This window comes from Schistocerca serialis, chromosome 8, assembly GCF_023864345.2.
Source record: "Schistocerca serialis cubense isolate TAMUIC-IGC-003099 chromosome 8, iqSchSeri2.2, whole genome shotgun sequence".
Taxonomy (NCBI): domain Eukaryota; kingdom Metazoa; phylum Arthropoda; class Insecta; order Orthoptera; family Acrididae; genus Schistocerca; species Schistocerca serialis.
Genome location: NC_064645.1, coordinates 482,150,875 through 482,168,796, shown reverse-complemented (window position 1 = coordinate 482,168,796; position 17,922 = coordinate 482,150,875). Strand labels below are relative to the sequence as shown.

The window sequence follows — 17,922 nt, the reverse complement described above, 5'->3', positions numbered from 1 at the left end:
ATTCCCTTTGAGTTTTTCAGCTAACTCATCACTACTGTCGTCAGCCGTGTCGAGTATTCGACGACTAATAGTTTTTTTTGTCAAAGGCACACCTGTCATTTGCTTCCCAACCGACTCACCTATCACAACAGATTACCATCTCCAGAGCAGCTGGTAAAACATGGTCTTCTGCTACGGTGCGATGTCCCTTTCCCTTTGCAGCACGGTAGGCAACTTTGTAAGACAAAAGAAGAGCCTTTGTATGAATCGTAGCTTCTTTCGCGATAGTTTACTTTCTGTTCCGTCATTTCTTTTAGTTTGGGGGTAAAGTATTCTAGTGGTTTGTTTACCAAACTACCGTGGTTTGACTCCAAATGTCGTTTCACTTTATTACGAAGCATGCTTTCAGTAGCTACTACTTCGTAACGAATGACACACTGTGGTCATTCTTCACTTCTAACAGTAGTACACGTACAACCAAAAAGTAACCGTCGCCCTGCTTCCTTGTATTTTCGTCAACGTCTCTAGATTTGTACCACACATTTGAAATATCACATTTTATAGTTTCATATAAATATAAATCACGAAGGACAAACAACAAGTGAAAACGATTTACATTCGACAAAACTAGTCTCCAAACTAACTGTTGCTCAATACAAACAACTGAAAAACTTGCTTTTGGTTAAGATGGGGAGCAAATTTCCCATACTACACTATATTCATCCCAGTTTTTAAAAACTTCCATCAAAGTTTAAGCGTAATTTCCAACCTTTTCTAAGCTTACTCTCGTTTACATGATTAACGCGAAATATTTAACACATTGACTCATTTGTAAGGTAATCACACGCTTGAAGCTTTTTTGTACATTGGAGTTCGATTGTTTGAAGACTCGGGATTTACTGATACCTTCAGGGAACACTTGCTAACGCTTGAATTTGTATTCAATGTTAACAAATTTCTCTCTTTTAGAAACACTTTAAAGCTTCGTATAACCTCAAATTTTGTCTGACTTTACTGTCGCGGTCGTTCAACTTGGCCCGTACCTGTCCAGACGACGCGGTAACAGAAAGCACATCGGTAGTTCTAGATACCCATCACCAAAGAGGTGCGTTATTTCTTCCGACAAACTTCTAGCGTAATCATCGCGACGGTAGCGCACGAATTCTAGCTTATACTGAAGCGCACCAGCAACATTTCTTCTCGCGCACAGCCCTAGAATGCAACAGAAAGGTGAGGAAGGCGCTCGTACGTAACGCAAAGGCCGGTAGCTCGGGAGATACGGAGGGAGAGAAAAGTCGCCCTGAGCCAGGGTGCGGCGCGTGGACGGATGGCGCGGTCCGTAGGCCGCCGTCCGCGGAAGGCAGGGAACTGGGTTCGAGTCCCGGTTTTAAGTGATCGGAAATCGATGCACAGTGGGTCGGATCGCGGAGTGCAGCTGCAAGCGTAGTACAAGGCAGATGGCGGCGTTTCACAACAGAGCTGCTGACCCACGTAAACACACGGCCGCGGGGTCGCCGACTCTATACTTAGCGCTTATCGGCGCCGCCGTTTCGTCAACGGCAGCAACGGCAGCGACAAATAGTTTTACGGCGGACCCGGCCTTGACCTGAGTCGCTGCCGGCCACACATTAAGGTAGACGTCTGCGCGGATAATAAGCATTTGTAAGTCCCTCAGCCGCAATTCTTCTTATTCCTACTTCTTTAATCCGTCCGGCATCTAGGTTATCAGAAGGTAGGCTTGTCCTTGACCTCAATTTTCATCAGGATGTCAAATCAAACACCTTTCAGCCATTTAATTTTTAAACTTATTTTATTTGGCTACCAGTTTCGGCAATTTATTACGCCATCTTCAGGCGTCCGACCGACGTATAGGAACATTCCACCTCGGCTCTGATCAAAACAGGGGCCAACATTCAAATACTGGTATCTGTAGGTTTCTGCTTCCTGTAGCGATCCAGGAACAGATACAGACTCAGATCACAATTTTGTAGCGATGAAGAGCATGCTGAAGTTTAAGAGATTAGTCACGAAGAATCAATATACAAAGAAGTGGGATACAGAAGTACTAACGAATAACGAGACACCCATGAAGTTCTCAAAGACTGTAGATACAGCAATGAGGAACAGCACAGTAGGCCGTAAAGTTGAAGAGGAATGGGCATCTTAAGAAGGGCAATGACACAAGCTGAAAAGGAAAACATAACATACGTACAAAGATGGTAACTGCCAAGAAACCATGGGTAACAGAAGAAATACTTCAGTTGAGCGATGAAAGCAAAAAAGTTCAGGTAATTTCAGGAATATAGAAATACAAGTCGCTGTGGAATGAAATGAATAGGAAGTGCAGGGAAGCTAAGACAAAGGGGCTACATGACAAATGTGAAGAAATCGAAAAAGAAATGATTGTCGGAAGAACTGACTCAGCATGTAGGAAAGTCAAAACGACCTTCGGTGACACTAAAAGCAAAGGTGGTAACATTAAGAGTGCAACGGGAATTCCACTGCTAAGCGCAGAGGAGAGAGCGAATAGGTGGAAAGAATACATTGAAAGCCTCTATGAGGAGGGAGATATGTTCCGTGTGACAGAAGAAGAAACAGGAGTGAATTTAGAAGAGACAGGGGATCCAGTATTAGAATCAGAATTTAGGAGAGCTTTGGAGGACTTAAGATCAAATAAGGCAGAAGGAATAGATAACATTTCATCCGAATTTCTAAAATCATCGAGGGAAGTGGCAACAAAACGACTTTTCACATTGGTGTGTAGAATGTATGAGTCTGGCGACATACCATCTGACTTCCGCAAAAACATCATCCACACAATTCAGAAGGCCGTAATAACTGACAAGTGCGAGAATTATCGCACAATCAGCTTAACACCTCATGCATCCCAGTTGCTGACGAGAATAATATACACAAGAATGAAAAGAAAATTGAGGATGTCAGATGACGATCAGTTTGGCTTCACGAAAAGTAAAGGCACCAGAGAGGCAATTCTGACATTGCGGCTGATAATGGAAGAAAGACTAAAGAAAAATCAAGACACGTTCGTAGGCTTTGTTGGCCTGGAAAAAGCGTTCGACTATGTAAAATGGTGCAGGACGTTCGAAATCCTGAGAAAAATAGGAGTAGGCCATAGGGAGGGACGGGTAATATACAATACTTACAAGAGCCAAAAGGAAATAATAAGAGTGGACGACCAAGAACGAAATGCTCGCATTAAAAAAGGGCGTAAGACAGGGATGTAGTATTTCGCCCCTACTGTTCAATCTGTACATCGAAGAAGCCATGATAGAAATAACAGAAAGGTTCAGGAGTGGAATTAATATTCAAGTTGAAAGGATATCAACGATACGATTCGCTGATGACATTGCTACACTGAGTGAAAGTGAAGAAGAATTACATGATCTGCTGAATGGAATGGGCAGTCTAATGAGTAAAGAATATGGATTGAGAGTAAATCGAAGAAAGGCAAAAGTAATGTGAAGTAACAGAAATGAGAACGGCGAGAAATTTAACATCAAGATCGATGCCCACAACGTAGATGAAGTTAAGGAATTCTACTACTTAGGCAGCAAAATAACCAGAGAAGGACGGGGCAAGGAGGACATCAAATGCGGACTAGCACGGGAAAAAAGGGCATTCCTGACCAGGAGAAATCTACTAGTATCAAACATAGGTCTCAATTTGAGGAAGAAATTTCTGAGAATGTACTTTTGGAACACAGCGTTGTATGATAGTGAAACGTGGACAGTCGGAAAACCGTAGCAGAAGAGAATCTAAGCATTTGAGATGTGGTGCTATAGAAGAATGTTGAAAATTAGGTGTTATGATAAGGTAAGCAATGAGACGGTTCTGTGCAGAATCGGGAAAGAAAGGAATATGTGGAAAATACTGAAAAGGAGAAGGGACAGGACGATAGGACATCCTTTAAGACATCAGGGAATTACTTCGATGGTGCTAGAGGGAGCTGTAGAGGGTAAAAAGTGTAGAGGAAGACAGAGGTTGGAATACATCCAGGAAATAATTGAGGACGTAGGTTGCAAAGTGCTACTCTGAAATGAAGGGGTTGGCACAGGAGAGGAATTCGTGGTAGGTCGCATCAAACCAGTCAGATGACTGATGACTGAAAAAGGGAAAAAAATGGCGATCACTTCAACAACATCTGCCGACATTTCTGCGGTATTTGAATGTTGGCCCCTGTTTTGACCAGAACAGAGGCGGAATCTTTCTACGCGTCGGTCAGGAGCCTGAAGATAGAGTAGTAAATTGCCGAAATTGTGACCCAAATAAAATAAGCTTCGAAATTAGATGGCTGAAAGATTGCCAAGACAGGCAAGTCCCGCAACCATCTCTGAATAGATGGACATACAGAAACCTGAATTTTCATCTACTGAAATCGCATCTCGTAATTTACGAAAGTCACCCCAAAAGAAACGCACTTTTTTTCCAAGAATCCAATTTGTCTTTCACATCTTTGCTAGTCCTGCAGGTCATAGCAACGTTCTTCCCGCTTGTATTCAAATTTAATTCAATCTGTTTCCGTAAGTCGCACTGTCGTAGCATTCTGTCAAGATAGCTGCTCGGCTTGATGTTCATCTGAAGCAACTACTTGTAGAGTCCCTGAGTTGTGAGAGCGAGTCAGTGACAAACATTCACAAGAGAGTGAAAATGACGTATCGGGATGACGCTGTTGATCGCAGTACAGTTAGTACTTGGGCAAGCAGATTACCTGTTGAGAGTGCCAATACACGGGACCTCCCGCGCAGCGCCAGACCGAACACTGCACAGATTCCCGACAATGGGCAGTGTATACACAATCTGAGTGGGGCTGACGCACGCATAACAGTGAACCAACTGTAAATTATAGTGAAAACAGGAGAAGTGAGTCTTCAAACCACTGAGACAGCTGAAGATGGTTCAAATGGCTCTGAGCACTATGGGACTTAACTTCAGAGGTCATCAGTCCCCTAGAACTTAGAACTGCTTAAACCTAACTAACCTACGGACATCACACACATCCATGCCCGAGACAGGATTCGAACCTGCGACCGTAGCGCTCGCAGGGTTCCAGACTGTAGCGCCTAGAACCGCTCGGCCACCCCGGCCGGCTAGCTGAAGATGAAATAGGTTTGCGGCAGGTGGGTTCCCCGAATGTTGATCGATGCTCAGAAAGGAACACGGAAGACAAGTTTGCAGCGAACTTTTGGGTCAGTAGGAGAGTTCTGGAGACGACTTCCTTGCAAAAACTGTAACAGGGAATGAAATATGTTTCCACTACTTTGAACCGGAGACGAAAAGGCAGTCGCTGTAATGGTGTAATGAAAACTCATCGAAGTAGAAGAAATTCAAAGCTACGCCTTAAGCAGGAAAGTAATGTTTTTTCTTTGTTTCTTTTTTTTTTAAGGACTGTTGCTTGTAAGCACCATGCGACACGGAACCGCTATCAATTCTGGCCCGTATGCGGCAACCCTTAAAAATCTCCATGCTCGCATATGTCGCGTCCGACAACATCGGCAGTAACTCGATGTTATGCTGTTGCATAACAACGCCCGGCAACATGTGTTCATTGACGAAACCACCACCGAGATCTCAACGCTTGGTGGGCAACACAGAAAGAGCCACCCTACAGCCCTAATCTGGCACCACGTGATTAACACCCCTTTGGTAAACTGAAAGAATCCCCTCGGGGAAGGAGATGTGAAGATGACGACAGTCTGAAAACCACGCAGGTATACAGGCCTAGGTTCCACGTACGCGTAAGGCAGTTGGTGTGGACAGAGGTCATGTGGAAAAATGAGATTCTGTCTCAAAAACGTATCAATATACTGTAAAAATAGCACAGATGCGAAGAATAAATTGGATGTTTAAAACAAATCTTGTGCATTTAATTTGGTGCGACCTTCGTACATTCCACTGGCCAGGAATGTAGTGGTCCGTCATGGCTGCATTTTAATACAACAGAATCATAATTTTGATACGTCTGGGAAGTTACAGTAATCTGTGGTAATTACTGAAATGGTTTTTGTAAATTGTTCTGCCTTTGCAGATATCTACAACGCCTCTGCCCCTCCAGGATAGCGTGCATCCCGCCCCAAATGTGTAGAAACAGGAACAACAAGAACACTTATCAACAACAACAACAACTTCATAACATCAGTTGAATTTTCCATCGGTGCTTGGCAGAACATGACAATAATATTAAGTGTTTTGCTTTTTAATAGTAACAAACGACTTATCGGAGACGTAACAGGCGTTTCGACAGGACTAGGATGGAAGGAAATCGGTCGTCCCCTGTTCAACTTAACCACATCAGCATGTGCTATAAGTAAATAAGCGAATCCACGACCTAAATCGGATTAATAAAAAGAGCTCGGATTTCTGCTGCATGAGCTCGTCGACGACGAGGCATGACGTTTCGACACGTGTGACTCCCATCGACTCGTAGCATAGTCACTTCGCCAAAAGATCACAGGAGTGACACTCGTCGAAGCGATGCGCTCTTCCGACGAATTCACCCGGCCGGAGACAAGAGCGCTTTTTATTAGTTCTGCACGTCAGGAAAGACTAAGTGATAACAACATCTGGTTGGACGTGAATTTTCTCATACAAATCTGCTATTATGGCACATAAAAAATACAATAGTTTCATCTGCTAAAAATTAAGCAAACTGCTGTATCTCGGTGATTAATACAGTTGCGAAAATGCGTTGGTCTTTGTTTCAAGAGCTTCTGGCTGTTATTCACTTAGGTGAAAAGCGATTAGAAACATCTATAATGAGTCAAAAGTTATTTTACGTGATAAAATTAACGCTCTTGCCCCTGTATAAAGTTACATTGAAGGTTGCAGAAGAAAAAGGCTGAAAAATTAGCCCCAGTGAGTGGTAGCATGCAATTTTATTTTAAGCCGAGTAAATTTCTCTTAGAGAGAAAAACTTTGTTAAACAACTTCTGTGTTGTAGGTAGGATTGTTGTACCGCTTTTGTGGAATATTTAAAACGTATATGACGCGTCGTTGTTCCCGTCGACAATGAGCAGAAGCGCGTTTTATGCTGTTCTTAAACATTTGCAACTGAAATTGTAAGCAGTAGCACAGATCAAAAACAAATTGTGTGAAATTCGAGACGACTCGCCATCATCACTGAAGGCTATTTATTCACGGATTACTGAATTTAAATGTGTCGCAGAAGTACACGAGATGAAACACTCCAGCTGAGGTTGTCACACACGAAACCATATGAAAAGCTCGCGATATGAACACAGTACGAAAGAGTCGGTAGGCAGCTCCAACGGCAGGAAACATGGACGAGAAGTCGGCATCCTGAGCGAAAAACTGGATGTCAAAATGTTGCATGTGAGAAAATTCTAATGTGAAAAACTAGAATACAAAAAAAAGTCTTATGTCCATTTAAATCAGACCAGAAAAAATATAAAAAAATATTTGCAACCATAATCAGGAAAGCTGCTTTTGCTTAGGTCCACATCCACACTAAATTTATTGAGAGAAATCTTTTTGAGTGTGAGGCTGTTTTTTTTATTTTTTTTAACAGGATCCTGCATCATGACCTTTACCCTCGTTTTTTTCATATTTAATTTAACTCCTTCACAGGATTATGAAAACTGAGTTCCATTTGATTATGCAAACAAGTAATCCTAATATTGGCCAAACATGTTTCAGCACACTTGTATCATCAGGAACTGGTTATGTTTTATTTTTATATGGAAAACGCAAAGTGGTTTGTACACTACTGGCCATTAAAATTGCTACACCACGAAGATGACGTGCTACAGACGCGAAATTTAACCGACAGGAAGGAGATGCTGTGATATGCAAGTGATTAGCTTTTCAGAGCACGCGTACCATCACGTTTCTGACTTTGATAAAGGTCAGATTGCAGCCTAATCGCGATTGCGGTTTATCGTATCGCGACATTGCTGCTCACGTTGGTCAAGATCCAATGACTGTTAGCAGAATATGGAATTGGTGGGTTCAGGAGGGTAATACGGAACGCCGTGCTGGGTCCCAACGGCCTCGTATCACTAGCAGTTGAGATGACAGGCATCTTATCCGCATGGTTGTAACGGATCGTGCAGCCATGTCTCGATCCCTGAGTCAACAGATGGGGACGTTTGCAAGACAACAACCATCTGCACGAACAGTTCAACGACATTGGCAGCAGCATGGACTATCAGCTCGGAGACCATGTCTGCGGTTACCCTTGACGCTGCATCACAGACAGGAGCGCCTTCGATGGTGTACTTGACAACGAACCTGGGTGCACGAATGGCAAAACGTCATATTTTCGGATGAATCCAGATTCTGTTTACAGCATCATGATGGTAGCAACCGTGTTTGGTGACATCGCGTTGAACACACATTGGAAGCGTGTATTCGTCATCGCCATACTGGCGTATCACCCGGCGTGATGGTATGGGGCGCCACTGGTTACACGTCTCGGTGACCTCTTGTTCGCATTGACTGCACTTTGAACAGTGGATGTTACATTTCAGATGTGTTACGACCTGTGGCTCTACCCTTCATTCGATCCCTGCGAAACCCTACATTTCAGCAGGATAATGCATGACCGCATGTTGCAGGTCCTGCACTGGCCTTTCTGGATAAAGAAAATGTTCAACTGCTGCCCTGGCCAGCACGTTCTCCAGATATCTCGCTGACTGAAAACGTCTGGTCAATGGTGGCCGAGCAACTGGCTCGTCACAATATGCCAGTCACTACTCTTGATGAACTGTGGTATCGTGTTGAAGCTGCATGGGATGCTGCCATCCAAGCTCTGTTTGAGTCATTGCCCAGGCGTATCAAGGCCGTTATTACGGCCAGAGGTGGTTGTTCTGGGTACTGATTTCTCAGGATCTATGCACCCCAATTGCGTGAAAATGTAATCACATGTCAGTTCTAGTATAATATATTTGTCCAATGAACACCCATTTATCATCTGCATTTTTTCTTGGTGTAGCAATTTTAATGGCCAGTAGTGTAATAGTTATTGAGAGAAAAATTAGGGATAAAACATTTTACATTTATTGTCAGTCATGATTAGCATTTTCTCTAGAAGGTTGGGTTCTTCAGGATCTGTTTCAAATGAACATATCTTGCCATCTATAACAACATGATATTTTTTATGGAGGTCGTTGGAAAGCTGGTAAATCAATTTTCTTTTAACAGTAATTTTGCTGCCTGGAAACATTTCATGGCAATATTCAGTAGTAGCAGCAGTAGTAGCAGTTGTTGTTGTTGTTGTTGTCATCCTTGGATCACTTTTATAGTGTTTTTAAGTTTATTATGGCATTGCAGTTACACAGAAAAAAACTAATTTATAGAGGCACATAATGTGAGGTATAGTTTGACAAGGATGAGATAAAAAATCATCTATGGCCTTGTAGTGGGAACCATTCAGGTATTTGTCGGATGTAATTTAGGGAATTAGTGCAAACATAAATCAGAATGGCCAGATGTAGATAGTATCCTACATCCTCCAGAATACACCAGTATGTTTAAAACAGTGCTACCTTATCTGATGATTATTTGCAGTTTTTCTCATACTTCTTGTCCTTGTCTCCATGTTACTCCCTTGCAGGAAGAGAGGCACAGTACTTTTTGGAGGCGGGGGAATTGAACTTCCAACACAGAATGATTACATTCTTGTTGTGTGCTCAGTACTTAATCAAGATCAGCTGTTCTTCTGCTTGTTCTGGTAAATCTTTTGGATTTTGTTTCTTAACTTTTGTTTTCTGAACTGCTCTCTCTCTCTCTCTCTCTCTCTCTCTCTCTCTCTCTCTCTCTCTCTCTCTCACACACACACACACACACACAGTTGCATTTCATCATACGGCAATTGATATTTAGGGCTATCACCACTTCTCACTTCCTGAGAATAAGCCAATAAAAACAAAAGATATAAAAAAAATTAGGACTAATTTTCATTACAAGAATTATTATGAGAAATATGTTGCATTTCATTATACTGCAATTGATACTTGGGGCTGTCATCACTTCTCGCTTCCCATTTTCTACTTGTGTCTCTTCAGTCACTCTCCTTCCTGGAGCAATGTAAGGATAGTGCCTTGGAAAGAGGTTATAAGATGAAAATCAACAGAAGTAAAGCAACTCAAATTAAATCAGGTGATGGTGAGGAACAAAATTATTTTTTCCACTGGGGCAGCAGAATAACTGATGATGGCCAAAGCAAAGACAATACAAAGTGCAGACTGGAAATTACGAGAAAAGCATTTCTGAAAAAGATAAATTTATTAATCTCTCATATAAATTAGGAAGTTGTTCTTTAATATATTTCTCTGGAGTGTAAAAATCTGTGGACAATAAATGAAACAGATGAGAGAAGAACAGAAATTTTTGAAAAGTTGTTTTAAAGATGAATGCTGAAGATCAGATGGGTTAACTGATGAAGAGGTAATGAGCTGGAATGGAAAGAAACAAAATTTATGGTGCAACATGACTAAAAGAAGGAACTGATTGATGGGACACATCCTGCCATGTTTTTGCAGGTAGCCTCTCTTCCTTCTCGCTTATGGAGGTCACTTCAAAATTAGTTTTGGCCACATGTTGCAACTCAACATTTCTAAATGAGCAAGCCACAATCGCCATTTGTTTCTATTGTGTCAATTATCCTCTTGGCCACTATCTTTTATTGTATTATTCCTCACATGGTCCAGCGTCAAATTCCCCCAACTTCCAAATGCAAGTACCTATTTTTCCTGCCTCTTACGAGTAGCCTGCAGTTAACATGAATTTTTGTTAGGTACATATGTTGTATTTTCCAGTTTTAAGTAAAGAATGAAGCACTGATGATGGCAGTTTGCTGTAACATGTTTCAGCAGTAAGAAGATTAGTTCTCTGTATTGCAAGGTGAACCTAAGTCTCTAATGTAGTCTGCAGACATGGTTACTATTACAGCATCAAGAACTAAATGATAACTTTTTACAAGAGAAATACGTTAATTCAGTCCTTTGATAATGAGTATCAGTTCAGACAATCGTCATCATCATCATCATCAACATGGCAGACATAAACAGTTCATCAAAATTCATTAAGCACAACATAAGCACCATAACAGTCTAGTCAAACTATCACCATTCAACCTAACCTAGACCTCTGAGTATGCTCAATCCATGTATTGGCATAACCCACACTCTGAAAAAGAACATAGACGCAAAACAAATAGTGTTTTATAAATATCTCACATTCTCAGCTGGAGAGCAATCAATGAATTCAATGTAGAGACAGCTTCAGATATGAGGTTTTTATTGCATTTATTCAGAAACAGTTTCTCACTAAGAGATGGGGTGTTGTTTCATACTGTAACTATAAGACCACTGCCCTAAGTGCCTGTCTCTAGCTAAATCCACACACCAAAAAAAACTGTATTCTAGGCTGGACAAAGTTTTACAAAACAGTGACAATAATTTTGTGGTTTTGTCCTACCACAGGAATGTAAACGTATAATGTACGTTAGTAGTTCCGTACCTGCCATTTTTCTCACTTGTAAGTCCTTATATCCCTGTGCGCTTTTTCTGTGTATTTCTCTATAAAGCCAGCAAGTGTTATAGAATCTCTCTGCAAATTATTACAGTAGCACACCTCAATAATCACACTGCTCAATTGTTACCTAGACATTACACGACATCATAATCATCGATAAACCAAATTCATACCACTGGAAAATTGTCTTCCATTATTTCTCTGCTTCAGATATCACAGTATTATCACCACACACGAAAAACGTGCGTGTGTGTGTGTGTGTGTGTGTGTGTGTGTGTGTTCACTGTGAAACATGTAAGTGTCCACCCCAAATTATTAACCTAGACTCAAGGTTACGGTGTATTCCTTCTGATATCCATTACTGTAATGTGCCAAGATGCTATTACTTATATGCCATTTACTGTTTATTGATATATGCATTACAATTAAAAAGATATGTAAAACGGCACTATAACTGGAAATTTCAATATGTCTATTGTGAGATGAAAAGTGTAATACATGATATTACAAGTTGTAAATGTAGGCATTCGGCCATAGTCCTATAAAGTGAACAATTCTCATACTAGAGAATTGGTAGACGTATGCTGCTTGATACTTTATTTTACTCAAAGACTTCTTTGAGTAAACAACCAGCTGTCAAGCATGAATTTCTATGACTGTCAAAGCAATAAAAAACATACAGGGTGATTCAAAAAGAATACCACAACTTTAGGAATTTAAAACTCTGCAACGACAAAAGGCAGAGCTAAGCACTATCTGTCGGCAAATTAAGGGAGCTATAAAGTTTCATTTAGTTGTACATTTGTTCGCTTGAGGCGCTGTTGACTAGGCGTCAGCGTCAGTTGATGCTAAGATGGCGACCGCTCAACAGAAAGCTTTTTGTGTTATTGAGTACGGCAGAAGTGAATCGACGACAGTTGTTCAGTGTGCATTTCGAACGAAGTATGGTGTTAAACCTCCTGATAGGTGGTGTATTAAACGTTGGTATAAACAGTTTACAGAGAATGGGTGTTTGTGCAAAGGGAAAAGTTCTGGACGGCCGAGAACGAGTGATGAAAATGTAGCACACATCCAGCAAGCATTTCTTCGCAGCCCAGGAAAATCGACTCGCAGAGCTAGCAAAGAGCTGCAAATTCCACAATCAACTGTATGGAGAGTCCTACGAAAAAGGTTAGTTATGAAACCTTATCATCTGAAATTGGTTCAAGCACTGTCTGCAGCTGATAAGATTAAAAGAATCGATTTCTGTGATTTTATCCTTGCTCAAATGGAAACAGATGAATCTTTCATTTCAAAGACTGTGTTTAGTGATGAAGCAACTTTCCACACTAACGGGAAAGTCAACCGTCACAATGTCTGTATATGGGGCACTGAGAATCTGCGGGAAACAACTCAGTATGAACGTGACTCGCCTAAGGTGAACGTTTTCTGTGCCATTTCAGCCAATAAAGTTTTTGGTCCCTTTTTCTTCGAAGGTGCTACTGTAACTGGACTACAGTATCTGGAGATGTTAGAGAATTGGCTGTTCCCTCAGCTCGAACAAGAAGCACAACAATTCATATTTCAGCAGGATGGAGCGCCACCACATTGGCACTTATCTGTCCGTAACTACCTGAACGTCAACTACCCGAGGCGATGGATCGGCCGCCAGGCAGCCCGTGACAGAGCACTTCATCACTGGCCTCCAAGAAGCCCTGATCTTACCCCCTGCAATTTTTTCTTATGGGGGTATGTTAAGGATATGGTGTTTCGGCCACCTCTCCCAGCCACCATTGATGATTTGAAACGAGAAATAACAACAGCTATCCAAACTGTTACGCCTGATATGCTACAGAGAGTGTGGAACGAGTTGGAGTATCGGGTTGATATTGCTCGTGTGTCTGGAGGGGGCCATATTGAACATCTCTGAACTTGTTTTTGAGTGAAAAAAAAACCTTTTTAAATACTCTTTGTAATGATGTATAACAGAAGGTTATATTATGTTTCTTTCATTAAATACACATTTTTAAAGTTGTGGTATTCTTTTTGAATCACCCTGTATTATAATATGTAACAGGATAGATAAAAAACCTACTGATAAAGTGGTGGCACAACACACACATAAAAGACTGTTGTGATTGGCAAGCTTTAGGAGCCAGTGACTCCTCCTTCAGGCAGAAGGGTTGAAGGGGAAGCAAGAAGGGTGAAGGAAAAGGACTGCACAGGTCTTGGATAGATTTTGGGAAAGACACCCAGAACTGCAGCTCAGGGGAGACTTACCATGACAAGGAAAGACTGATTGTTGGGGACTACATCAAATGAGATTTGAAAACCTGAGAGCTTAAAGATGGAAGACAGGGTAATATGTAAGACAGATTACTACTAAACCATCGTGCACAAGTTAATAAGAGTGACAAGCTAAGTGCATTGTACGTAACACAGATGGGAGGGGCTGATGAAAAATAGACGGGAAAGACACTAAAAGACGTAGAAAACTAAAACGGAGTGAAGCAAAGAGTAGTTACAGTGAAGAAAAGATGAGTGGGTGGTGAGAACCAAGGACATGTTGTAGTGCTAGTTCCCACCTGCAGAGTTCTGAAAAACCGGTGTCCGAGGGAAGAATCTAGATGGTGTATGTGGTGAAACAGGTGCCGAGGTCACGAATGTCATGTTGTAGAGCATGCTCTGCAACAGGATATTGCGAGTTGCCAGTATACACCCTCTGCCTACGCCCATTCATCCTAATTGATAATTTGGTGGTAGTCATGCCAATCAGTATATCTCATCCAATGCAGTCTTCCTTTCTCATCCTGTATGGTAAGTTCTCCCTGACTGTGGTTCTGGGTGACTTTCCCGAAATCTACCCCTTTTCCTTGACCTCTCCAGTCTTTCCCTCACCCTTCTTCCTTCCCCTTCAACCCTTCTGCCCAAAGAAGGAGCCACTGGCTCCAAAAGCTTGCCAAGTACAACAGCTCTTCATATGTGTGTTCTGCCGCAACTTGATGAGTAGATTTTTATCTATACAATAAAATATAAAGTAGCATACTGTCTACCAACTCTTTGCATAATGTCCTACTGGGACATGATACATGAACAGGTCCCACAACAGAAAAGAAAGAACAATTCTCATATTGTTATTTAGATTGTGTCCCATTTAAGTCACTCATTTAGCCTGTAACAAATGTTTAATGTTAACTGCCTTACTGGAAATAATTTTTCTTATCTTAAGAATTGATGAAATATTTTTTCCTAGTGTATTTTCCATTTTATATGGCTCAAATTGCACCAAATTCCATTTTAAATGATTCACATTGCATTCTCTCAAATACTGTTACATATACATTTATAAAAATCCTACAAAACATTTATTATTATTCATGAGACTGTTGCCATCTGGTGGTCCTTCTCTGTATTACTCTGTTAGCCTGACTGGTATGTGGTAGTATGTAGCCGGCACCAACCCAGACCTCTGCTGCAATTCTTGATATGCCACACTTGTATGGCTCAGCCTCTCGATGAGGTCTGTCTCGCATGAGGACACAGTTATACTTTTCAATGTTCTACTGTCTTTTTATAATAATGTACTGTTATCTCAGGCATATAGTGGAATTAATCTGTATACTTGTTATAACAACTAACATAAAGGTAACTGTGCTTCATTTCAAATTCATAGCCAATTACGACAGTACAAAAACAAACATGTAGTTCATCGCACTGCAGGATTTCATAATCTGTACACTGTGCACACGTCAAGAACAAATTACGTGAAATTGTTAATTTATGATAACAGCTACAAAACTGTAAATATTTTTCTTACTTTTGCACCATTTCAGATCTGAATATGGGAGCTTAGTCCCGTCGAAACTATAATCCAGTGTACCTACATGTGATCAAGGCAATAAAAACTTCATTATCTGAAGCTTTCTTTACATTGAAATAGTGTTTTCTTCACTTTCTTTTTGTTTACATGTGATATCATGTGCCACATCGTTACAGCTCAGAAGTCTCATTTGGTATCGCTGGGTTCAACTACCTCAGAGCAGCTCATCAGAACTGGTGGCAAGGTGGCAGACTCTATTCTCGAGATGTGCCTACGGTGTTGCAGATGAGGCGGCGTTGTGCACAGTGGGTGTGGGCATGGCTATGCGTGTGGACGGCAGCGGCAACAGCGATGCCGCCACCTGCACTGCCCGGCAAGCGGGATGTGTTCGTATCACGTGGCTGGGGGGCCGGCGGAATGCCCTTCAGTGTGCTCTACCTACCCGCACCTGTCCTGCCTGCAGGCGAGCCGCAGCCACAGTCAGAACAGCCTGTGTCACAGGTAATAGTGCTGCAATACCCACCATAACTGCTGGTCTCTGACCTACAGTAAGTTCCAATCCTATAGTTTCAGAGCAACTCACTATTGACATTTCTGAAAACTGTACACTGTTGTTGATGTAGTCTTTAGTCTGAAAATGATTCTGATTCATCTTTCTGCACCGGTCTACCCTGTGCAAGGCTCTTCATCTTTCCATGCCTATAGCAACCTACATCTGCTTCCTGCAGTCAACCTTGATCACTCTCGTCAATTTTAAACCCCCCTCCCCCCCCCCCTCCCCCATGCACACACGCACGCCCACACACGCCCACACACACACACACACACACACACACACACACACACACACACACACACACACACACACACAGGCGCGCGTGCACGCTTAAAAAATGGTTCAAATGGCTCTGAGCACTATGGGACTTAACATCTATGGTCATCAGTCCCCTAGAACTTAGAACTACTTAAACCTAACTAACCTAAGGACATCACACAACACCCAGTCATCACGAGGCAGAGAAAATCCCTGACCCCGCTGGGAATCGAACCCGGGAACCCGGGCACGGGAAACAAGAACGCTACCGCACGACCGCGAGCTGCGGACGTGCACGCTTCCCTCTGTTATCAAATTAACTGCTCCTTGATGCCTCAGGATGTGCCCTATCAATTGGTCCCTTCTTTTAGTCAAGTTGCACCATGAATTTTGTTTCTTCCCAATCCCATTTAGTATTGTCTGTTTGTTGTCCACACGTCACTTCCATAAATGCTACACTCCAGACAAATATATTCAGGAAAGGCTTCCTAATTTATATTAGATGTTAAAAAAATTCTCTTTTTCAGAAACACTTTTCTTGCTACTGCCAGTTTGCATTTTGTACTGTCTTCTCTTTGCTGTCATTAGTTATTTTGCTGCCCCAATAGAAAAGTTTGTCTACTACTGTTAGGGTCTCATTCCATTTCACAATTTTGCTCCCTGAGCATAGCCTAATTTGAGTACATTCAATTACTCTCATTTATGTTGATGTTCATGTTATAACTTCTTTTCAAGACACTATCCATTACTTTACACTGACCTCACATCACCTTTGGCAACTCACAGAATATCACAATCTCATCAGCAAAAATTTTCAATTCTCTTCTCTGTGAACTTTAATTCCCTTTCCAAATTTGTCCTTGGTTCTTTTACTGTTACCTACCGCATTGCTTCATGTCCCTGGACTCATGTACCTGTAGTTTGGTTTCTGTACAAGTTGAAGATAGCCTTTTTATACAGACATATGAATTGCACTGATCGTGATTTTTATATGCTTCCATGTGTAAATATTTAGCTGGTGGTTGGTTACGTTGAACACCAAAGAACGCGAACTAGAGTAGTGCATGGTTCCTACAACTACTAATGGGCAGAATGTGTTTTAGCAACTGTCAATAGAAATTTATCTAAGAGTTTCTCTCTCTATTGCACCATAAATCCAATAAGATAATGAGAGGATTATTTTCTGTAAATTCCAGGGCAGTGCCTTTCTACACACAGGCTGTCCCAAAGCCTTAAGGTTAAAATTATACAGATGGGAGAAAATCCTAAACTTATTATTATTTTAAGAGCAGGAACCAGTAAGTGGAAATGAGTATTTCAGGTGGTTAAAGGTCTTAAATGAGCAATGCATATCAGATGTGAATTTTATATTGTTTGTATACTGTAAGAGACTGCTGCTTGCTGCATCGATGTTTATAGTGCTACTGTGGGAAACAACACACAAAGAGTCTACATCTACATCTACATCTACATCTACATTTAACTCTACATTTATACTACACAAGCCACCCAACGGTGTGTGGTGGAGGGCACCTTACGTGCCACTGTCATTACCTCCGTTTCCTGTTCCAGTCGCGTATGGTCCGCAGGAAGAACAACTGCCGGAAAGCCTCCGTGCGCACTCGAATCTCTCCAATTTTACATTCTTGATCTCCTCGGGAGGTATAAGTAGGGGAAAGCAATATATTCGATACCTCATCCAGAAACGCACCCTCTCGAAACCTGGACAGCAAGCTACACCACGATGCAGAGAGCCTCTCTTGCAGAGTCTGCCACTTGAGTTTGCTAAACATCTCCGTAACGCTATCACGCTTAC

General features: G+C 41.7%; 2 protein-coding genes across 2 annotated transcripts in view; one reads left to right on the top strand and one right to left on the bottom strand.

Annotated features, from left to right (window-relative positions):
* The window catches only part of LOC126416444 (RNA-binding protein 42-like), a 351,434-nt gene that overhangs the window by 166,240 nt on the left and 167,272 nt on the right, over positions 1–17,922 (bottom strand). The window lies entirely within an intron of this gene.
* The window catches only part of LOC126416445 (uncharacterized), a 45,395-nt gene that overhangs the window by 18,581 nt on the left and 8,892 nt on the right, over positions 1–17,922 (top strand). Inside the window, exon 2 of the mRNA XM_050084171.1 lies at positions 15,578–15,793. Within this exon, the coding sequence (XP_049940128.1) occupies positions 15,578–15,793 (216 nt within the window). The remainder of the gene's footprint in view (positions 1–15,577; positions 15,794–17,922) is intronic.